Raw genomic sequence first — 24,611 nt, 5'->3', positions numbered from 1 at the left:
GATCATTCAAATATATTGAATGTTGGCAAAGAGAGGAAGTGACGTAAGACTTGCGCATGCGGGGTACCGATCGGGTTTCCGGTACGGATCGGGTAGTGACAGGGCGGAACAAAGTAAGGACGCTCCACGAGAAGAGGTGTTTGCACAGAGAGCTGCTTTTTCATTCAAAGAGAATAAAGTAATACCACCGTTTGGATCGATATCTGCATCGATCTGCCCACCCTTGTCTCCTGGATCGTAGCTGAGATCAGCGTGAACCACGTGGGTCTCTGCTCCCTGATCTGTTTCCTGTGTTTGGAAAAACTTCCAGCTTCATCGCGGAGTTTCTCTCGGTTTGTGGGCTCATCTAAAGGTAAGCACCGAGCTAACTTTACTGTGAGTTCAGTTCATGTTGAGTTTAGCTCCTGAATGAGGTCTTCTGCTGCTCTCCTCGGTGTCTGTTCACAGTTTATTGTGAACACGTTGAGAGAAGAGTGAGAGAGTGTTTGGAGAAAAACACCAGCTAATCATTAGCTCAGCATGCTGGGAGAAGTTGGAGCAGAAAAGTCTTTTCATTGTCCCTGCAGCTGTTTTTCTGCCTGCACCAAACCTCTACAGCCTCATTTCTATTTGAAGTGATAACAGGAAATGGATGAGAGCGATCTGCTGCAGTATCAGGGTCACAATAAACTTTATTGTCCAGCTGCTGTGGATGAACACATGAGAGGAAGTGAACTCCTACAAAGTCTCATTTTAATGAGTGTGGCTGCTGTAAAGTGATGCACAGGAAGATGTTAACAAAAACTAATGAAACAGAAATGAAAGTAAACAGTGTTCATATTTGAAAGCACAGAGAATAAAATATATTGTGGTGGTTAATGTGCAGCTCTTGGTGATTTGGTGAAATCATGTTTGTAATCATGTTGTGGATTGAATTTTTTTTTTTTTTTTTATCTACAGAAGTTTTTCCCACCTGTGATCGTTCAGATTGATTTGTTGGGTTGACTTGAATCATATGAAGGTTTAAAGCTGCACTTCCCCCAAAAAGAATAAAGTATAATCATGACAAATGTAATAATGTCTTCCTGTGTCAAACACAGCTGCAGTCAAAGCAGGAAGGAAAGCACTGAAACCACTGATCAAAGCTCATTAATCAAAGGCCGCTGATCAATGGCAATGAGTACCATTCACAGAGAGTTGGGGAGTCGCTGCAATCACAGCATTTGATCAATGAGCTTTGATCAGTGGTCGTTGGGGAATGGTGGAGGTGGTGGGACTGGGGGGCTGAAGGAGTTGAAAGTGTGGGGTGGGGGAGTAACAGGTCTGTCCCTGTTTGTGGAAACCACAGGAGGAGCTGTTCAGGCTGTTGCTGTGTGTGAATTGTTGATGGAGTCTTTAAACTTGTAGTTGCTGTTTTCCAGACTGAAGCAGAGTCATTAGCTGAAAACTGGTTTTAGAGGTTCATTCAGGACACCTTCTCAGGCTCTTACAGCCTTACCTGTATCATAACAAAGTGTATAAACCCCAATCCACCTTTAACATGGTCCTTCTCCCAAACCTTCAAATAGGACTTTCTGGCCCTGTCATAGTAAAGGGCTGCTTAGAATATTAGAGCCAATGTCACAAAGTTCCTCCTGAAGTATAAGTGAGTGAGAGAGTTTCCTCACTTTGCAGCACAACACGTCTCACAAGATTTCTACAAGCAATCAGAGTGAAATTTGTACTTTGTGTTGTCAGATGAACATATGAGACACTTTGACTCTTCAGTGCAGTGTGGAGCCTAACAAAGATCTGTTTTGTGTCCCAGCTGATCAGCAGGAGGAGAAGAGTCTGACGGAGCAGCAGAGGAACATTTTCAGCCATCTGGACTCAGCTGAGTCACTACAGAGGAAACAATGAGCTCAACACAGGAGGTGAGGAAAATATCACAGTTTCACCAAATAATCAGTCACGTCTAAAACTCTCATCCTCCCAACCTGTTATATGACTGTGTTGTGTATTATTATATATACAATCACTTCACTAAATATTCTGCGTCAGATTGTTTTGCAGCATCTTTCAGTTTACGAAAAAACATAATGTCACATGTACAGACCCAATATCTGATTTCAAGACATGAGGACTTACATGTAAGCTTTACATTTCCAGTTTATTAACCCTTTAAAGCTGGTCAGAGCGGGCACGCTCCGTTTTGTGTAACTGTTTTTAAATCCCGGTAGCACTGCAACCACGTAAGCTAGCGCACTACTTTTTGAAAACCGGAGGAGTTGTACTTACATCTTATGCCATCAGCTTGTCCTAAGTCACGGTTTCCTTCCACATAAAGCTTTGCAAAAACTGCATAAAAAGCACTTGCAGCAACAAAGACATAATATTCCAGAAACACGCTTTGCCGATCCGATCAGCTGTTCGTAACACTTCATACTCCATCAGCGCGAACTATCGCATGTCCTCCATGTCCTGCCCGAAACCGGAAGTGATGTCGTTTTGCGGAAATGTAGCCTTTTACCATCAGGGCCTTGTGAGCCTATACTGCTGTTTTTAAAAGTTATATTTGACTTCATGACTTTCTGTGTCTTTTCTGGGATGCTTCGGACTCATATTGCACTGCTGGAAATAGTTTGTTTTAATTTTTGCAATTTGCATTATAATATTTATTTATTTTTTCCTGCAGTATATAAAAATTGGTGTATTTCAAAAATAAAACTATGAAGACACTTTTCTGGCACTGGGCTGTAATTCGTGGCTGTGGCATGCTGGCTAACGTGGTTTTAACTTGGCTGTGTGAACAAATGGAGAAACTATGATTCCCCTTTTAACCATACGATTCAGCATCTGGAATTTGTACCATCTGGTGCTGTCACACATTCATTCTCAGATTCTTCACCACTTAAATTGGCATTAGTCAATGCAAGGTCCGTGGTGAACAAGACTTTCATATACCGTGACTTGGTTGTTTCTCATGGCTTGGACTTTCTCTTTATTACTCGAACTTGGCTACCTACTGATGATCTAGCTGCTTTTGTGGAACTGACTCCTGAAAACTGTAACTTCCTCAACACACCTAGGACCTGCTGGTCGTGGAGGCAGCCTGGCAACAGTCTTCAGAGATCACTTTAAATGTAGAATGCTACCCAGAAGTGTCTACACCAGTTTTGAACTGCAACTGCTGGATCTGTCCTCTCCTGTACTCTGTGCTCTAGCTTATAGGCCTCCTCACCTTAACAAAGACTTCATTAAGGAATTTTCGGATTTTCTATCCAACCACTGATAGGCTTCTAATCCTTGGCGACTTCAATATCCATATGTGTTGCCCCTCTAAACCTTTGGTTAGGGAGTTTTTACAACTCTTGGACTCATTTAACCTGACCCAGTCTGTCAACGGCCCTACACACAAGCAGGGCCACACTCTTGACCTCATCTTGTCATCTGGGCTCTCAGTGATTGGCGTTGAAGTGATTGATGTGTGTCCGTCTGACCATAATTTCATTTTGTTTAATATTCCAATTCCTCACTCATCCCCCAAACAAACCCAGGCCCCCTCTCTTATACTCCCTATAACACCTGAAACTGCTCCCCAATTCTCAGCTGCCTTCGCTGCATCTCCTTTAGCCACCTTTGATGAAAGTTCTCCTCATAGCAATAATCCTGATGAGCTTCTTGCATGTTTTAATTGTGCTTGTACCAACATAATGGACTCAATTGCTCCTTTAAAAAGTAGACGGCAAAAATTTTAAACTCAGCCTTGGCTAAATAAGGTCACTCGTGCCGTCAGGCAGGAATGCAGGAAAGCAGAACGAAAATGGAAGAAAGATAAGCTCCACGTTTATTATCAAGTGTTTAGAGATTGCTTAAATAACTATCAGCGCACCATCAAGGTAGAAAGAGCAAATTATTTCTCCATGATCATTAACAAGAAGTCTGGTAATCCTAAAGTTCTATTCAATACAATCAACTCTGTCTTGCATCCCACCACATCAATCATATCTGAGACTGCCCCACACACGTCTGAGGATTTTCAAAAATTCTTTACTGAAAAAATTAATGATATCTGAGCACATATCCCGCTCCCATCCCAAGACCCCTCTGAACCACATACATGTTCATTCCTTTTTTCAGAATTTAAACCGGTTTCATTATCCCATCTCACTGATATAATAATGCACATGAAACCAACTACGTGCCCCTTGGATATGTTACCTACACCATTTCTCAGAGATGTGCTGAAGACAGTCGGCTCAGTTTGTTCCACGACTGCATTTCAATTATTTGATGGTCTCATTGGTCTTTTCTATCTATTTTGATGAATAAAAGCTTGCCTTGTAGCTTGCCTCCACCAGTGTGTGAATGTGAGAGTGAATGAATAGGGCATTGTAAAGAACTTTGGGTGCCTCAAAAAGCGCTATATAAATCCAATCCATAAAAATAATACAGTAAAATAATATAATAAAATAATACGATAAGCCTTTATTATATCCTTTATATTTTCAAATATAAAGGAAATAAAGGAAATTATAATGATTGTTCAGGTTCAGTTTGTTCCACGACTGCATTTCACTCACTGCCTCTGTTTGTATCTCTGTCACTGCAGGACCAACATGGAGCGAGAAGTCAGCGCTCTCAGGAGGCCGACAAACCTCAAAGAAGAAAGGGAGAGAAAACATACACTTGTGACGAGTGTGGGATGGGTTTTGCTGTGAAGGGTTCACTAAAACGTCATCAGGTCATCCACACTGGAGAGAGACCGTTCAGCTGTGAGTTGTGTGGAAAGTCTTTTTCCTGGAAGAGTGGTCTAAAAAAACACCAACTCATCCACAGTGGAGTTAAAGCGTACTGCTGTGATCAGTGTGGCAGAGCTTTTACTCAAAGTAGCCAACTACAGAAGCATCTAGTTACCCACTCTGGAATTAAGGCATACAGCTGTGACATTTGTGGAAAAACTTTTCGCCACATAGACAGCCGGAATACACACCTACGCATTCACACCAGACATGTTGTGTACTGCTGTGATCAGTGTGATAAACAGTTTATAACAGGCACAGATTTACAACAACACATGTTGACCCACACTGAGGAGAGACCTTATAAATGTGACCTGTGTGAGAAGACTTTTAAATCTCCACGTTACCTGAGACGACACCAACAGATCCACACCAGAAAGAGACTCTACAAGTGCAGTTACTGTGAGGTATGTATTTATATTGTTATCTTGTCATTTTAGCCTGACTGTTTGGGACAACTCTGCTCATTAAACTGCGTTAGCGGCACGGTGGCACGGTGGTTAGCACTGTTGCCGTACAGCAAGAAGGTCCTAAGTTCAATTCCACCATCAGTCTTTCTGTGTGGAGTTTGCATGTTCTCCCTGTGTTTGCGTGGGTTCCCTCCGGGTACTCCGGCTTCCTCCCACCGTCCAAAGACATGCAGTTTGTGGGGATAGGTTAATTGGAAAATCCAAATTGTCACTAGGTGTGAATGAATGGTTGTCTGTCCTTGTGTGTTGGCCCTGTGACAGACTGGCGACCTGTCCAGGGTGTACCCTGCCTTTCGCCCTACGACAACTGGGATTGGCTCCAGCGCCCCCCGCGACCCTGAAAAGGAAAAGCGGTAGTGAATGGATGGATGGATGGATGGAAAAGCAGCTCTGAGTGATTCAGATTTTCATTTCAGTTATGGTTTTTGTTTACACGATCATGAAAAACTAAAAGTGGTGAAAATTGATATGATGGTGTTATTTAATGTTCAGGCAGTTTCCTGGTATATCATGATATTGTTATTATTTCAGCATAAATGGCCTTTTGGGCATTTTGGGCAGGGATAGCTCAGTAGGTAGAGTGGTGGCCCCATGATCGGAAGGTCGGGGGTTCGATTCCCCTGAACAGCTACCCTGAGGTACCCCTGAGCAAGGTACCGTCCCTACACACTGCTCCCCGGGCGCCCAATGGCTGCCCACTGCTTCACTGAGTGAATGGGTTAAATGCAGAGAGGGATTTTCCCCACGGGGACTAAATAAAGTACACTTTCTTTCTTTCTTTTCTTTCTTCTTTCTTTACAGCGGCTCGTTCCTCTGTCAGGTGTACATGGAATAAAATAAAACACAAATGAAAATAAGCACAAAACCAAACATTCAGTAATCTTCTCTTATGGTTAACAAAGTTGTATCATTACGTAATGGTATTGTATTATTGTAGCAGTAGTATCATTGCTTATTTATAGCTTTAGTGCTTTTAGACATTAGTGTTAAAATACTAATTTAATGTTATAATTGCAGTGTCATGGGGGTAGCAGTGTTTGTCTTGTGTCCCAGTCAGCTGAGTGTTATAACTGCACATTTACAGTGTTATTAATGCAGTATTAAATGAGTATTACTGCAGTTAGTAGTTTAGCACTGTGTTGGTACCCTGCAAATATTAGCATAGTAGTACTTTAGTGTAACTTAGATGTTACTGTAACATGAAATAAGTATTACTGTAGTATTATGGTGGTAGTATTGTAGTTATTGCAGCCCAGTAAACTGAGTGTGTTAACTGAAACAGTCAAATGTAATTGGACGTCTGCAGAGATGCTCTTTATTTCAGGCGACGTTCAGGATAAAAATGTTGAAGGACTGACTTACACTGTCTTTGTGTCTTTGTTTAGAAGCAGAGCGACACAGATGGATCCAGTTCTCAACCCTGTCGTCGCTGTGGTGGTGGGGAAGAGTTTCGTTGTGATCTTTGTGGAATAACTTTCAGTCGAAAACACACCCTAAAAGTACATCAACGTAAACACACTGGAGACAAACTGAAATATTGCAAAGAATGTGGGAGAAGCTTCACCACATCAGGTAGATTAAAAGAACATGAACTCATTCACAGTGAGGTTACAAAGAACCTATGTGAACAATGTGGGTCATCCTTCACCACTGCAATCAACCTTAAAAGACATGAACGAGTCCACACAGGAGAGAAACCATACAAGTGCAGGCACTGTGACAAAAGCTTTTTACAATCAGGTAATCGTAACAATCATGAACATACACACTTGGAAGGAAACTACAGCTGTGACCAGTGTGACAAGAGCTTCAGGAATCTCAGTTCATACTCCAAACACAAACGATCCCACGTTACTAATAAACTGTTTCACTGTTACCAATGTGCCAAAACATTCATCTCATTGTCTGCTCTGTGCAAACATCAGCGTGATCACTCAGGGCTGAAATCACTCCCATCACTGGATCACAGTGAATCTAAAGAGACAGAAAGCTCCTCTTCCGGTTTCAGGGTCAGACATAAAACCCTTGAGATCAGGCTCCACAGAGTTCAGCTGTGAATGAACATGTTCCTCTTGTGTACTGAGAAAAATTAAACAGGTGATGAGCAGTGTTGGGACTAACGCGTTATTAAGTAACGCGTTACAGTAACTACGTTATTATTGTGGTAACGAGCACACTAAGTAGTTATTATGCCAAAACCAGGAACGCGTTACTCGTTACTGGGATTTAGATAGGGTCGTTATTCGTTACTTCGTGTGGTGGCTATCGCGGAGCTTCTACAGATTCAATAACATTAGCAAGTGGTGGAAGCCAGCAGGTGGATGAAGGAAAAGGGAGGCAAGAGGAGAGACCCGAAGCGGCCGCTGGTCCGAGAGTGTCAGGTGAACTGAACTTCAGGTAAGAAGTTATGACCTGCAGTCCATCTGGGTCAGATATGAACCAAGTTTAGTTGGAGTTTATTTTCGTTATGCTGACTTTTTCGTACTGCGTGCTAGCTAGCATGACGGAGTTTCTATACAGCTGGGTGGGTGCTATGTTACTGATGTTGAACTTTATTTTGTTCATAAGGTTAATTATTAGAGTTGCCAACCGTCCCGTAAAAAAACGGAATCGTCTCGTATTCAGAGAAAATATTACGCGTTTCGTATTTAGGTGAAAAGAAACACAGTTTGTCCCGGACTTCAGCTACAATGAAAAAGTCACAAAGCTGGAGTTACTGTGTGTTTGCTGCACAGCTGCCTCTTCTTCTCTCCTGTTTCTGCTTCAATCGTGAAAGTGATCAATGATCAGCTGATCGGCTTTTCTCTCTTGTTTGTTTATCGCCCACTTTGCGCCAGAAAGAGGAAACCAGCGGATGTCGCGCTAAACAACAGCAGCACGTTTAAGCTTGATCAGCTGTTGTTAGAATTTATTTAATATTAATTTCTAGTATCAGCTGATGTTTGCTGGAGCCACAGCTGTAAATCTGCTGGTCATGATATCGGTTTGGTTATGTGGTGAGAGGGAAACATGAAGATGAAACAAGGAGATGCCCTTACTGAATCAGAGCTGAACAGGTGATGGAGAAACAGGTTTGCCTTTTAGGTGACATAAATGAGTTGAAGGGAAGTTATGAACTGTTTCTGAGAGACAAATAACACCAGGATCCTTTTCTAAGTAGCTGACAGCTGGTAACTGTGCAGGGGCGGGTCTAGCAAAGTGTGGCCAGGGGTCCATGTAGGGCATTAAAAGGGAGAGGGGGGCACAAGGAAATACTTTCTTATTCTCATTTAAAATGTCTCACTTTTAAAAAAATAATTATCTGAGTCTTACAACAAACAATTGATAGATTGATACATATATACCATCAGAACAGTGTACATCACTGTCACAACAGCGTTTATTTTCATTCAAAGGCTTTATGGTTTTTCCTATAATGGTGGGCCGGTCTCTAGTCAAAATGCCCGGGACGATTTTTTTGTCCCAGTCCAGCTCTGTATGCAGCTCATCTGCAGTCTGTTGTTACCTACATCTTCCTATTCAGAAGGCAGAATTTCCGAGTTCTGAGTACAATCGAAAGCACCACGACTGCAGTTTTTGTGTTGGATGTAAAAAGCGAGGATAGAATGGCTAGGATAGAATCAGGCGTGGGATTTCTCTTGTGGAAATGTGCACATTATTTTTTCCTTTCTACAGGGAGTGCAGAATTATTAGGCAAATGAGTATTTTGCCCACATCATCCTCGTCATGCATGTTGTCTTACTCCAAGCTGTATAGGCTCGAAAGCCTACTACCAATTAAGCATATTAGGTGATGTGCATCTCTTTAATGAGAAGGGATGTGGTCTAATGACATCAACACCCTATATCAGGTGTGCATAATTATTAGGCAACGTCCTTTCCTTTGGCAAAATGGGTCAAAAGAAGGACTTGACAGGCTCAGAAAAGTCAAAAATAGTGAGATATCTTGCAGAGGGATGCAGCAGTCTCAAAATTGCAAAGCTTCTGAAGCGTGATCATCGAACAATCAAGTGTTTCATTCAAAATAGTCAACAGCGTCGCAAGAAGCGTGTGGAAAAACCAAGGCACAAAATAACTGCCCATGAACTGAGAAAAGTCAAGCGTGCAGCTGCCAAGATGCCACTTGTCACCAGTTTGGCCATATTTCAGAGCTGCAACATCACTGGAGTGCCCAAAAGCACAAGGTGTGCAATACTCAGAGACATGGCCAAGGTAAGAAAGGCTGAAAGACGACCACCACTGAACAAGACACACAAGCTGAAACGTCAAGACTGGGCCAAGAAATATCTCATGACTGGTTTTTCTAAGGTTTTATGGACGGATGAAATGAGAGTGAGTCTTGATGGGCCAGATCGATGGGCGCGTGGCTGGATTGGTAAAGGGCAGAGAGCTCCAGGCCGACTCAGACGCCAGCAAGGTGGAGGTGGAGTACTGGTTTGGGCTGGTATCATCAAAGATGAGCTTGTGAGGCCTTTTCGGGTTGAGGATGGAGTCAAGCTCAACTCCCAGTCCTACTGCCAGTTTCTGGAAGACACCTTCTTCAAGCAGTGGTACAGGAAGAAGTCTGCATCCTTCAAGAAAAACATGGTTTTCATGCAGGACAATGCTCCATCACACGCGTCCAAGTACCCCACAGCGTGGCTGGCAAGAAAGGGTATAAAAGAAGAAAAACTAATGACATGGCCTCCTTGTTCACCTGATCTGGACCCCATTGAGAACCTGTGGTCCATCATCAAATGTGAGATTTACAAGGAGGGAAAACAGTACACCTCTCTGAACAGTGTCTGGGAGGCTGTGGTTGCTGCTGCACGCAATGTTGATGGTGAACAGCTCAAAACACTGACAGAATCCATGGATGGCAGGCTTTTGAGTGTCCTTGCAAAGAAAGGTGGCTATATTGGTCGCTGATTTGTTTTTGTTTTGTTTTTGATTGTCAGAAATGTATATTTGTGAATGTGGAGATGTTATATTGGTGTCACTGGTAAAAATAAATAATTGAAATAGGTATATATTTGATTTTTGTTAAGTTGCCTAATAATTATGCACAGTAATAGTCACCTGCACACACAGATATCCCCCTAAAATAGCTAAAACTAAAAACAAACTAAAAACTACTTCCAAAAACATTCAGCTTTGATATTAATGAGTTTTTTGGGTTCATTGAGAACATGGTTGTTGTTCAATAATAAAATTATTCCTCAAAAATTGCCTAATAATTCTGCACTCCCTGTATTGGTAGGTGGCACAGTGCACTTGTGGCAAGTAAGCAAGCTAGAAGACTGGCACTCTTGCTGGGTATCCAGTTACGGAAGCAACACATTAACAAGAGAATTCTGAGTAAAACCAAAGTTACTTTCCCTAGTAACTAGTTACTCTGAAAGTAACGAGTAACTTGAAGTAACTGAGTTACTTTTGATAGAAGTAACTAGTAATGTAACTAAGTTACTAATTTAAAGTAACTTACCAAACACTGGTGATGAGTAAGATAAACATGTTAAACTGTGTTATAGACAGTGATGCACCTAGCTGCTACTCAGGTGTGCATGTGTGACAAAAATGATGAATGCGTAGTGACACTTATGTTACCAAGCGCCTTTGCGTACTTGACCATCTCATTCAACCTGACAGGTGTTCCTACAGCTTCGGAGCCAGAGCTCAAGAAAAAACTTCTTTCGAAAAGGTGGCTCAAAGTGCCGTGGCTTGAAGCTAACAATGAGTGCACTGAAATGTGGTGCAAGTCATTGCTAATAAACAAGCTAGCTGAGAAGAAATGTCCACATTTATATTCTGAGGATATTATTATTGTGGTGGCTAGGAGTAAATGTCAGACATGCATATCATTCACGTGAAGGGGGCACAGATCGTGCAGAGCATCACACCATCAGCGGGGAGTTAGGAGCCAAATTGCAGTCTGCCGAATTTTGGGGGATGCTTTCCGATGGATCTGTGGACATCATTTACATTGTGTCTGTGTCCAGCAATGGAGAGTTTACCTCTGACTCTCTTGGACTGATTAAACTGGGTGCTGACCGCACCGCACAGGGATGGACTTGTGAGACTTCTTGAGGACACAGGCTTGGATGACTGGACAACAAAGTTGGTCGCTGCGTGCACAAACGAGGCTGCTGTCAACGTGGGTATGTCCAATGCGTTGTGCCAAAACTCCGGCAACTTGCTACAGTTGGAGACTTGAAAAATAAAAAAATAAAGCTTTTTGTTTGCTATCGACATTAGTTTACTATCCGCCCTGTTGCGGTATCAGACGGTCCATCTCACTGTGTTCCTGCGAGTGTTTATCTTCCAGCCTTCTGAAGATAAACCAGTCCTTCAGCATTAGGGGCATAGTGTCTTATAACGACCATATAAATCCTCAGATACAGTGGTGTAAAGTTTTAGGTATTTGTGCCACATCCCAAGCCATTTGCATTTCATGTGATAGGTTTTTTTGTTTTTTTAAGAGGTAGTCCGATTTCAGTTCAGAACTTATTTTGTTACTGTTGGGTTCATCAACACAGTTTGCACTACTGGAGGTATGGATATTTCTGTGTTGCTGTAGATCTTGTATGAGCAGCCGCTTCTGTGAAGAGCCGGAGGATTTTCAGCCGAGTCCGCTGGAGGATTCATGGGACGGCTCGTCTCCTCCCTCTTCCAGGAGAAAGCAGCATTCACACCGCTGTCGCTCCACGGCAGCTGAGCAGACAACTTTTGTGAGTGAAAATGACTGTTTGCCACATTCTTCACATTCTGGTACCAGACCAACTACCATTTCATCTATGGTTAGTCACGCTCCTTCTATGAACACTTTGGTTTTTCAACTGACTCCTCTGAACCTCGATAATCCTGCTCCTGTGTCTGAGACTCCCAGTGTTGCTCCACCAGTACCTCACTGTATTTTTTCTGTGCCTCAGATGGAAAATGTGACTAGCAACAGAGTGCCATCTGCCATATTAAAACTGGCTAGGAAGCTTGGACTCAGTGCCGCGAAACTATTGAATCAAGTTGAGTTTTGTGTTTCAGAACCATTTAACCTCGACCCAGCTCACCATGCTTTTGTGTCCATCCCATTAACACTGTTCAGGCAGCATCTCATGAGACTGTTAGTATGGCTTTATCCCTGGAGTGTGCTACTCACCAGCCCATTTACACAGAAACTGTCAGTGAAAATGTTCCTGAGCTCCACTCTCTGCCTCCTGCCCCTGCACTCAGGGCAGCTCGGGCCCAGCTTTCTCCTGCACCTGTACCAGTCCCTCGGGTGAGGGAGGTTGAGGTCCAGCTGGTCCCTGCTTTGGTTTCCAGACCGGCTGAGAGCCCCACCAGCAACCTTCCTTGTCAGCTGCTCCACCACCTGCGGCTTCCACGCCTTCACCTGCAGCGCTACCACCACCAGTAGCTTCCTCGCCTGGTCCTGCCTGGCCTAGTCCTGCTAAACTTCGTCCCTGCCTGGTTTGGCTTCAGTGGCCACCTTCCAGGCCGCTGACTGGACTTCTTGGCCGGTGGCTCCGTGGCCGGCCTCCTGACCTGATTCGTTGCCACCGCTGGCTCCGTGGTCAGCCCCCTGAGCTGTTCAGTCATGGACTGTTGAGCCTTCGGCCCCCCTGAACTGGATAGTCTCGTGTGCGGCCGTCCTCCGGGTCGTCCTCCTGAGTGGTGCTTTTGGACTGTTTCCTGAGCATCAGTGCTTTTCGTAGACTTTTGTTTTGCACTATTTCATGAGCTCCATGTTTTTTTTTTTTTTTTTTTTTTGGTTTTGGACATTTGCTCTGGCTTTGGTCAGTCTGGGTCCTTCTCCTGCCAGCACACAGCCGAAACATAACACACTGGCTCCATGTTAAATCTAGAATTGAATATAAAGTCCTGAATAATCAGGCCCCATCATTTCTTAAAGACCTTATACTGTAGTACCGTATGATCCCAACAGAGCACGTCGCTCTCAGACTGCAGTTGTACTTTTGGAGGAGAGCAGAGCCTTCAGATATCAGGCCTCTCTCCTGTCGAACTAGCTTACAGTTTGGATTTGGGAAACAGACTCTTTTCTCTGCTTTTCCTTCCCACCATCACAAAGTGTTTGCTCATAGGGGGTCGTCTGCTTGTTGAGGTTTTTATCTAATACTGCAGTGATGCAAACTCAAATAGCTTATAATGAAGAGAGAAAATACTGATGCAGGCAATACCAACAAGTGTGCCGTCAGATGGATTTTTTTTTCCTCAAAGGAAAACTGGCCTCAGTGATTCCTTGAAAGTCAGTGTTTGTGTTAAAAGACTCTTGAAAACAGTCACATACTGTGTATTTATTATAAAGCACAACTTCTACAGCTTGTTGACTTTCTATAACATCCTTAAATCAGTTTACTGTTTTATATGGATGGGGAGGAATTCACATGAGCAGGAAGGAATAATTTATTCAGTTATCAAAGTAAAGAACAGCAAGTCTACAAGATGATCGAGGAAAACTAGACTCATTGTACAGAGCAGGTTGTTACACCAGGGATGTCAAACTTATGGCCCGCAGACCATATCTGGCCCACGATGCAATTACATCCGACCTGCAAGATAAATTCATACGTCAGTTATTAATGGCACATCGGTAAATGGGAGCCGCATCTTCAGCCATGCTGAGAATCCATGCCCATAGACTTTATTTTGATAGAAACACCGTACGGCCATACAAAGGCAAAGACAAACTGGGATCATATCATTATGAGAAAGAAAGAAGGGGGGGCAGACGCTCCAAAGAACGCAAGTGCAGTGTTACAGGCCAAGTACACGGAGAGAAGAGGAGCCCGATTTAAATGCAAGCATGTCGGGAAAAAGTGAAGAAACAATTAACAGCATCTGGTTACATTTCGTTGATATTGGAGTGTGAGCGTGTGTTTTCCAAAGCTGGGGAAATGGTCTCAACTAAACGCAATAGACTGAATGCAAAAACATTGGATAAAATTATTTTTCTGAATAAAAGTTTAGAATAAACTCTGAGTCAATTACATTAAAATGGGTAATATTACATTCACAATACTTTTATACTACTAATACTAACCCTACTTTTTAAAAAAAATTTTAATTAATGTCTTTCACACTATATTTTAAATATGTCTACAATATGTGAAATCTAAAAGATATAAAATGATTGCATGGAAAGTACAATACCTACAGTGTATACACGTATGACTACATCATTGAATCAGCGTCTTTTGTGAGTCTCAAGTCAGTTGCCTGCAATGATATTTAAGACCCAGCAGGTGTCAGTATGGAGCAAAACAGCAACACTGTGTCGACACAGTATCGATACAGTTTGGGGAATGTGCTGAAACGCTTCACAAGGCCTTATCTACCCATCAGAGGTGGAGCCAGACATTTGAAACACCCAGGGCTTAGCCCTAAAGGGTAGTATGCATGTGGGATTTTTTTTTTTTTTTTTTTTGGGGGGGGGGGGGGGGGGGGTAGAAATGACTGAAAGATTAATAGGCTCTGTTTTGAGTTTTGTTCCAAAAAGAATGACTTCATATAGGGAAAAATATATCACATATGCAGGACACCTTAAACTAGTTTTTTAAAACAAAGTCGGGGCTGCATCAAGACACAAGGACTAAACCCCAATTCAACCAGACCCAGAACTGATCCGGATTTAAAACAGGACTACAACAGTAACCAAGACAGAACCAGAATCAGAACTAGATGATAGTAGCACTAAAAATCATCATAGACCTGCACTACACTTATTTTTTAAATTCTACCAAAGTACAATATTTAGATTGAGAAAAATGTATATAATTATTTAGCCTTGTTGTGCAAAAAAGCCTGCATAACTTAATAAATGTAGAATTTTAAAAATAGCAAACCTAAAAAGAAACACTAGGTACGAGATACATGAGTACCTATGATACGGTGATACTTTTGGTAAACAACCATTTGACTAACATGTGTGTCTCACCTGCTCTTGTTCCATCTCTGTTCTGTCCTCATTCTCCATCTCCCTCTCTGTTCCTCTCTCTCCCTCTCTGTTCCTCTCTCTCCCTCTTTGTGCTGACAATCATCAAATATACAGTTGAAATCAGATATTTACACACTCTTCAGATCAAAACACAAACACTTTTTTAATTGTAACATCAAATCAGACTAAATGTTTATTTTTTTTAGATTGATAAATATAAAAAAACATTTGTTAACTTTATTTAATCTGTATTTCTTAATTGTAAATGGCACCAAATTGTATTCAAAATTGAGCCACACTTATGGAACTCCACAGTTCTTTTCCTGGTGTTTTGGTTGACGTCTCTTGATTTTCCCATGGCAAAGAAACAGGCTCTGTGTTTTGCCTTATATGCATCCACAGCTGTGCCACCAATTTACTCACATGGACTCTACTAACCAATCAGAAGCTTCTTCAGCTCAGAATGGAATCGTCTAGAGTTTTCTTATTAATTAACAATAAACTTAGTGTACATGTACTCCTAAATTTGATGAAAGTGATTAACATAGACAGCTCCCTCTTTTTATTCTGACATTTAACTAATTCAAAAGATATTTCAATATTCAACAAGAGGTGAAAGTTATCAGGCCTTATTCCAGTTTTTAAAAGGGAGTAAATTGTTTGTGTGCATTTGAGGGTCGACGTGCCAGTTCACACTCCACACCAGTTGGTGGCGGTAAAGCACCATTTTGTTGTTTGACAACCGCCAATAAACGATGTAAAGAAGACGAAGCGCCTTCCGGGATGACAGACGGAGCTATTTTTTCATCCAAAGCGAAGAAAATAGTGAATTTGGATGCTAAAACAAACTAAACCAACGTTTGGATCGATATCTGCATCGATCTGCCCACCCTTGTCTCCTGGATCGTAGCTGAGATCAGCGTGAACCACGTGGGTCTCTGCTCCCTGATCTGTTTCCTGTGTTTGGAAAGAGTTGCAGCTTCATCGCGGAGTTTCTCTCGGTTTGTGGGCTCATCTAAAGGTAAGCACCGAGCTAACTTTACTGTGAGTTCAGTTCATGTTGAGTTTAGCTCCTGAATGAGGTCTTCTGCTGCTCTCCTCGGTGTCTGTTCACAGTTTATTGTGAACACGTTGAGAGAAGAGTGAGAGAGTGTTTGGAGAAAAACACCAACTAATCATTAGCTCAGCATGCTGGGAGAAGTTGGAGCAGAAAAGTCTTTTCATTGTCCCTGCAGCTGTTTTTCTGCCTGCACCAAACCTCTACAGCCTCATTTCTATTTGAAGTGATAAAAGGAAATGGATGAGAGCGATCTGCTGCAGTATCAGGGTCACAATAAACTTTATTGTCCAGCTGCTGTGGATGAACACATGAGAGGAAGTGAACTCCTACAAAGTCTCATTTTAATGAGTGTGGCTGCTGTAAAGTGATGCACAGGAAGATGTTAACAAAAACTAATGAAACAGAGATGAAAGTAAACAGTGTTCATATTTGAAAGCACAGAGAATAAAATATATTGTGGTGGTTAATGTGCAGGAGAGTGTGAAGAATGTAATAATGTCTTCCTGTGTCAAACACAGCTGCAGTCAAAGCAGGAAGGAAAGCACTGAAACCACTGATCAAAGCTCATTAATCAAAGACCGCTGATCAATGGCCATGAGTACCATTCAGAGAGTTGGGGAGTCGCTGCAATCACAGCATTTGATCAGTGGTTGTTGATCAATGATCATGAGAATTTGCATATTAATGCTCAATAACTGACCTCCCAGCCCATTGTTCCTTCAGTGGTGCTCGTTTCAGTCATTATGCAAATGCACTGTTGAAGATTGGGGAAAGCTGCAGTCAACTGAGACTGAAGAAGTCACTTGGATGAGGGCTGAAACGTTTTTCCTACTGCAAAAGCTACGTCAAGATGAACAGAATCAAAGTTTGGGGAATGGTGGAGGTGGTGGGACTGGGGGGGCTGAAGGAGTTGAAAGTGTGGGGTGGGGGAGTAACAGGTCTGTCCCTGTTTGTGGAAACCACAGGAGGAGCTGTTCAGGCTGTTGCTGGGTGTGAATTGTTGATGGAGTCTTTAAACTTGTAGTTGCTGTTTTCCAGACTGAAGCAGAGTCGTTAGCTGAAAACTGGTTTTAGAGGTTCATTCAGGACACCTTCTCAGGCTCTTACAGCCTTACCTGTATCATAACAAAGTGTATAAACCCCAATCCACCTTTAACATGGTCCTTCTCCCAAACCTTCAAATAGGACTTTCTGGCCCTGTCATAGTAAAGGGCTGCTTAGAATATTAGAGCCAATGTCACAAAGTTCCTCCTGAAGTATAAGTGAGTGAGAGAGTTTCCTCACTTTGCAGCACAACACGTCTCACAAGATTTCTACAAGCAATCAGAGTGAAATTTGTACTTTGTGTTGTCAGATGAACATATGAGACACTTTGACTCTTCAGTGCAGTGTGGAGCCTAACAAAGATCTGTTTTGTGTCCCAGCTGATCAGCAGGAGGAGAAGAGTCTGACGGAGCAGCAGAGGAACATTTTCAGCCATCTGGACTCAGCTGAGTCACTACAGAGGAAACAATGAGCTCAACACAGGAGGTGAGGAAAATATCACAGTTTCACCAAATAATCAGTCACGTCTAAAACTCTCATCCTCCCAACCTGTTATATCACTGTGTTGCATATTATGTTTTTTAGAGACCACAGCACATGTTAAAATAAGGAAGGTTTATTCATCAACATTATTAATAATCAAATGGACATTTGTCAGAGTTTTACCCCTGATACTGCTGGATAAACAGAAACTCACTCAGGAACGAGGTCACACAGAGCTCAAGTTTTCACTCGCGAGGGGGAAGCAATTGTCTCCAACCCATTTCAACTTGCTTTCCCCCTGCAGGTTGTTTTTATTGGTTACACACATGAATATTCATAAAGCTTGTTGCTGTATTACCTATGAGAAACTACTATAACTGGTTATAAAGTGATTGTACTGTGCAAGCGTGATTATACATTGTGTCAGCATCATGAGCTTCAGTTTAAATGAATCTCTGCTACACTTGATGTAATCTAACTGTGACATGAGCACCACAGTCACTGTGCACCAGTCACACACTGTTCTTTACTTTAAATCCATCACAGTTCAGCAAACGAACCTGTTTATCCTGCACTAACCTGCAGAGGATCTTCATGCAGTCTTTAAATAACACAGTTAATCTGCCTCAGATTGTTTTGCAGCATCTTTCACTATCTGAAAAAACACAATGTCACATGTACAGACCCAATATCTGATTTCAACACATGAGGACTTACATGTAAGCTTTAATCTCCAGTTGATCGAATCCCACTGAGCAGTCCTTCCCTTTAAATCTAACCTCTCTTCTTCCTCTCCTGTCCTGTGTGTCTTATCTTTCTCCATCTCTGAGTGAAGTTAGCTCTCTTTCTTTTCTCTCCCTGTGATGTACAGCAGCTGGACCTTTAGCCAACAACACACTGTGAGACAAACTGCACACAAACAGTTTGTGTGTTTGCTGATGTTTGTTGATAGAAACGCTGCATTTGAAATTACCTGTTTGTTCAGGTGCTGTGCAAAAAAGAAAGAAGAACAACGTCTCACTTTAACTCCTGACTGTGACTCACAGTTTTGCCTCTTTCATCTCTTTTTATGTTTCAAACCCTGGTGATTAGTACACGATCAGGATTGTCTTTCATGTGTTTCTTTTCCCGTTTCTCAAGTTGGTTTGATGTTTGATGCCTGCAGTGATGAAATAAACCCCTCACATGCCTTAAAAGTAACACATCTGTTTTGCAAATGTAAGGAGTACAAAATACAATTTTCTTTTTCTAATGTAGGGAGCAAAAGTAAAATATTTTCCTTCACTGAATCAACTTTTAAATGTTACATTGTAATTATTAATATTGAAAAATGACAAAATGATAGAAATATATAATAGGAAACATAAAAGTATAGACTTGGTAAACATTTATACTTTTCTGAGTGTGTTAGCATGCTAGCATTAATAACTGTGTACAGCAGGAGGGATGGGCTTGATTTTAGTGTTTGAACAGTCATGAATTATTTTTAACAGCAGGTTGGATGTAATGTGTTAGAACTACCAGCAGGTGGGGATAAGAGACCTTTAAGGTGTTTGGTGCCACACTCCACCTTCAGGTTTAAAACTAGTGTTAATGGAGGGAGTTTGAAGGTTGAGTTTGTTCCACGACTGCATTTCATTCACTGCCTCTGTTTGTATCTCTGTCACTGCAGGACCAACATGGAGCGAGAAGTCAGCGCTCTCAGGAGGCCGACAAACCTCACAGAAGAAAGGGAGAGAAAAAACACACCTGTGACGAGTGTGGGATGGGTTTTACTGTGAAGGAGTCACTAAAACGTCATCAGGTCATCCACACTGGAGTTAAAGCGTTCAGCTGTGACTTGTGTGGAAAGTCTTTTTCCTGGAAGAGTGCCCTAAAATCACACCAACTCAGCCACAGTGGAGTTAAAGCGTACAGCTGTGATCAGTGTGGCAGAGCTTTTACTCGCAGTAGCAGCTTACAGAGGCATCTAGTTACCCACTCTGGAATTAAGGCATACAGCTGTGACTTTTGTGGAAAAACTTTCAGCCACATAGAGACCCGAAATACACACATACGCATTCACACCAGACATGTTGTGTACTGCTGTGAACAGTGTGGCAGACAGTTTATAACCAACAGGCAGTTACAACAACACATGTTTAGCCACACTGAGGGACGACCTTATAAATGTGACCTGTGTGAGAAGACTTTTAAAGCTCCACATCACCTGAGGCAGCACCAACAGATCCACACCAGAAAGAGACTCTACAAGTGCAGTTACTGTGAGGTATGTATTTATATTGTTATCTTGTCATTTTATCCTGACTGTTTGGAACAACTCTGCTCATTAAACTGTGTTAGCATGTTAGCAATTCTACTGCATGGAAAAGCAGCTCTGAGTGATTATTCAGATTTTCATTTCAGTTGTGAGTTTTGTTTACACGATCATGAAAAACTAAAAGTCCTGAAAATTAATATGATGGTGTTATTTAATGTTCAGGCAGTTTCCTGGTATATAATGATATTGTTATTATTTCAGCATAAAAGGCCTTTTGTTTACAGAGCCTGATTCCTCTGTCAGGAGCACATGTAATAAAATAAAACACAAATGAAAATAAGCACAAAACCAAAACATTCTGTAATCTTCTCTTATGGTTAACAAAGTTGTATCGTTACGTAATGGTATTGTAATATTGTAGCAGTAGTATCATTGCTTGTTTTTAACTTTAGTACTTTTAGACATTAGTGTTAAAATACTAATTTAATGTTATAATTGCAGTGTCATGGGGGTAGTAGTGTTTGTCTTGTGTCCCATTGAGCTGAGTGTTATAACTGCACAGTTAGTGTTATTAATGCAGTATTAAATGAGTATTACTGCAGTTAGTAGTTTAGCACTGCGTTGGTACCCTGCAAATATTAGCATAGTAGTACTTTAGTGTAACTCAGATGTTACTGTAACATGAAATAAGTATTACTGTAGTATTATGATGGTAGTATTGTAGTTATTGCAGCCCAGTAAACTGAGTGTGTTAACTGAAACAGTCAAATGTAATTGGACGTCTGCAGAGATGCTCTTTATTTCAGGCGACGTTCAGGATAAAAATGTTGAAGGACTGACTTACACTGTGTTTGTGTCTTTGTTTAGAAGCAGAGCGACACAGATGGATCCAGTTCTCAACCCTGTCATTACTGTGGTGGTGGGAAAGAGTTTGTCTGTGACCTTTGTGGAATAACTTTCAGTGATCAATACACCCTAAAAAGACATCAACGTAAACACACTGGAGACAAACTGAAATACTGCAAAGAATGTGGGAGAAGCTTCACCACATCACATCACTTAAAATGTCATGAACTGATTCACAGTGGGGTTAAAAAGCACCTCTGTGATCAGTGTGGGTCATCCTTCACCACTGCAGTCAACCTTAAAACACACAAACGAGTCCACACAGGAGAGAAACCATACAAGTGCAGACACTGTGACAAAAGCTTCTCACATTCAGGTAGTCGTAACAATCATGAACATACACACATGGAAGGAAACTACAGCTGTGACCAGTGTGACAAGAGCTTCAGGAATCTCAGTTCATACTCCAAACACAAACGATCCCACGTTACTAATAAACTGTTTCACTGTTACCAATGTGCCAAAACATTCACTTCATTATGGGCTCTGTGCAAACATCAGTGTGATCACTCAGGGCTGAAATCACTCCCATCACAGTGAATCTGCAGAGACAGAAAGATCCTCTACTGGTTTCAGGGTCAGACTTAAAACCCTTGAGATCAGGCTCCACAGAGTTCAGATGTAAAAATGTGATGAGGCAGCTGTGAATGAACATGTTCGTCTTGTGTACTGAGGAAAATTAAACAGCTGATGAGTAGATAAACATGTTAAACTGTGTTATAGACAGGATGCACCTAGCTGCTACTCAGGTGCGTATGTGTGTCAAAAATTACGAATGCGTAGTGACATTTATGTTACCAAGCGCCTTTGCGTACTTGACCATCTCATTCAACCTGACACGTGTTGCTGCAGCTTCTTTGGTGTTTCGCCACCACCTAAGAAACACCAACCAGAGCCAGAGCCGAAGAAAATACTTTTTTCGAATAAGTGACTTTGGGGATGCTTTCCGATGGATCTGTGGACATCACAAAAGTCGAGCAGGAAATCATTTACATTGTGTCTGTGTCCAGCAAAGGAGAGTTTAACCCTGACTTTCTTGGACTGATTGAACTGGGTGCTGACCGCACCGCGTAGGGATGGACTTGTGAGACTTCTTGAGGACACAGGCTTGGATGACTGGACAACAACGTTGGTCGCTGCGTGCACAAACGAGGCTGCTATCAACGTGGGTATCTTCAATGGCGTTGTGCCAAAACACCGGCAACTTGCTACAGTTGAAGACTCTCTTGTGCACATTCTGTGCACATTCTGTGCACAGCACACACACTGAAGAATTGCTTAAAATCAGTTGATCGCAAAGTTCCTAACTGTGAGACGTTTAATCGCTGTGTGGTCAAGCTGATGCAGTTTTATTTGCAAAAAAAAGTGGAGCAAAAAAAAAAATGCTAAAATGGTGAAGAAAAGTGAAGAAAATGGGATCCCCTTTGTAAAACTGGGTATGTTTCATAATACCAGGTGGTCTTCATGGAGGTCATTTGTTTCGTACCAATTCGCGAGAGTTGAGGCTCGAAGATGAAATGTATGGTTTTCAGGGTTTTTATCATTAACTCTGTTTCCCTGGGACTTCTCCCGTGTGTTATGAATAAATTTCAAATATTTACATGTTACCATAGTGACCAGAGAGCATTAAGGGGCAGAGAGGAGGATGTTACTCTCAGTGTTGTTGGTGCATTTCAGGAGGAGCCTGCTAATAAAGTTAGTGAATACAGGTTTATTATTATTACATTTACAAAATACCGCAGTTTTTGTCTTGGTCATATCATTTTATTCTGTTGTATTTATCTTCAACACCTTAAATGCCGGTCCGGGAAAATATGTGACTGTTGGAAAACAGTTCACACAATACACATCACAGCAAAGCACCTCCCACATGGTTCTAAGACAAGGCACTATGTGTGTGTATGTTGTGATATTATTCTGTTATCATATGTTACCTTATATATGTAATCAAAGTAGTTGAATTATGATAACAGCTGTAGGACATATATTATCCTTTAGTTTAGATGGTGTGCTGTGTATGTAGTTTAGTCCTCATTATACTTTTGGGTTAAAAGAACATAATCATTTTTGTAGTTCATCAGATAAGTGTGCATCACTCTGTATCCTTGATCTGCTGTGACTGTCTTGCACTGTTTTCTTGACATGCTTTATTGTTGAATCATAAAAAGAAGGTTGTAAGAAGGAGACTTTGTGTCTAGGGCAGAAGAGACAGACCACATTCCATACCCCCACCTTACAGAGAGCAGAAAGACAGGGAGCCGAGGTCATAATTTAGGCGCCGTAAGAGAGAAAGAATGTGAATGTTTAGGCTTTTACGACTATGTCGGGGCCGCTAGGAGCTATAAGAGGCTGTGTAACCCGTCACCATTTTGAGATTTGCTGTGACCCTCTTCATGCATGTCTCCCCATCATGATGGTTCTAATGCTCATGAGTGTTGAATTGTATGGAAATAAATGATTGTTGATTGAGCATAAATACACCGAGTACTGTCTTTCCTTCAGCCCAAAGATTAAAAGAATTGGGAGATTTTGCAACAATGTGTAAACATCTGTATGCGTGTGCGTGTGTGTGTGTGTGTGTGCATGCGTGTCTTCCAACTGTTTCTAACAACATCCTTAGTCATAATCTCCCCCACACCCAATATATGGTTCAATTCCTTTACTGGTTCACCATACACAACACAGTGAAGCCATACAAAGGGCAGGAAGCTTACCAAACATCAAACAAACCTTCACAAGGATGTGCCTGTGATAAAACACTACAGCCCCCCCCCCTCCCCCCTCCCGCACCTTGAGAGGCTGGGGAGGGGGACAAAGGAATTCCTTTTATCACAGAGTTGAAACAATGTAGAGATGGCAAGCATAAAAATGACAACATTTAACAATTCACTTTAACAAGACAAACTGGGATCATGTCATTATGAGAAAGAAGGAAGGGGGGCAAACGCTCCAAAGACAGCAAGTGCGGTGGTACAGGCCAGGTACACAGAGAGAAGACGGGACCGATTTAAATGCAAGCATGTTGGGAAAATGTGAAGAAACAAGCAGCATTTCAGTGATATTGGAGGCAGCAAAGCTGAGTAGAGAATTTATAAAATTAGGATCTGAATACCTGTTTTTATTTTTTAGCCATTTTCCATTGTAGACAACAACGTTTCAAATTTATCCAGGCCTTAAAGTTCATGTGTGTTCTGCTTAGCAGTAGGAAATCAACAAAAATAAGGCTTTTATGGTGTAAAAAAGAAAAAATTGCTTTCTTGAAAAGACTAAATTTACAGGTTAGTAGAGGTGCAACGGATCACGGTTGATGTGAAATCCAATCCCACGCCACGATTCGGTACGCACGTGATCTGAAGATTCAAAAAAGAAAAAAAAGGTATGTGTATGGTGCACGTGGTCAGTCTGTCAAGCAATCCGGTTGTTCAGTGATGACGCGACGAATCCTACTTCTGGGCCTAAAGTAGTCTGCGTTTAATATGGCTTTTGTGTTGTTAACATGTTTAATGTTATGTATTTTCTTCTATTTGATCTCAAAAAGCTCCTAAAACAGTCAGTGATCCCTGTTGACCTCCCTCGGCTTTTATTACCGCTAATCATTTATTTAAGCTCAGTTTTTAAAACCTTAGGATGTAACTACAGCCCAGCCCATGCAGCAGTATATGAATGACTAACCTCGTATTGTGGATGGATTATCTCAGTTG

The 24,611-nt window shown here is 41.7% G+C and overlaps 1 protein-coding gene across 6 annotated transcripts; it reads left to right on the top strand.

The window, feature by feature from the left end:
* Positions 1 to 38: 38 nt before the first annotated feature.
* On the top strand, positions 39 to 23,386 carry LOC113029480 (uncharacterized). 6 transcript variants are annotated; one of them, XR_013911510.1, is made up of 7 exons: positions 39 to 352; positions 1,787 to 1,892; positions 4,571 to 5,167; positions 6,616 to 16,178; positions 17,642 to 17,747; positions 19,417 to 20,013; positions 20,872 to 23,386. XR_013911510.1 is itself a non-coding variant. In XM_080306724.1 (4 exons), the coding sequence occupies exons 2-4, from the start codon at positions 17,730 to 17,732 to the stop codon at positions 21,448 to 21,450; spliced, it is 1,194 nt and encodes a 397-aa protein (XP_080162850.1). In that variant the 5' UTR covers positions 15,539 to 16,178; positions 17,642 to 17,729; the 3' UTR covers positions 21,451 to 23,386. The 6 variants fall into 6 exon arrangements, 2 of the variants coding, with proteins under 2 accessions (XP_080162850.1, XP_026036152.1); XR_013911511.1 differs by lacking the exon at positions 39 to 352 and having other exon boundaries at positions 455 to 1,892; positions 6,616 to 11,366; positions 11,786 to 16,178; XR_013911512.1 differs by lacking the exon at positions 39 to 352 and having other exon boundaries at positions 455 to 1,892; positions 20,875 to 23,386.
* Positions 23,387 to 24,611: the final 1,225 nt, after the last annotated feature.

Source organism: Astatotilapia calliptera, chromosome 9 (genome assembly GCF_964374335.1).
Source record: "Astatotilapia calliptera chromosome 9, fAstCal68.1, whole genome shotgun sequence".
In the NCBI taxonomy this organism is placed as follows: Eukaryota; Metazoa; Chordata; class Actinopteri; order Cichliformes; family Cichlidae; genus Astatotilapia; species Astatotilapia calliptera.
Note: the sequence above shows the minus strand (reverse complement) of the source record. Positions and strands in the feature narration are given on the sequence as shown.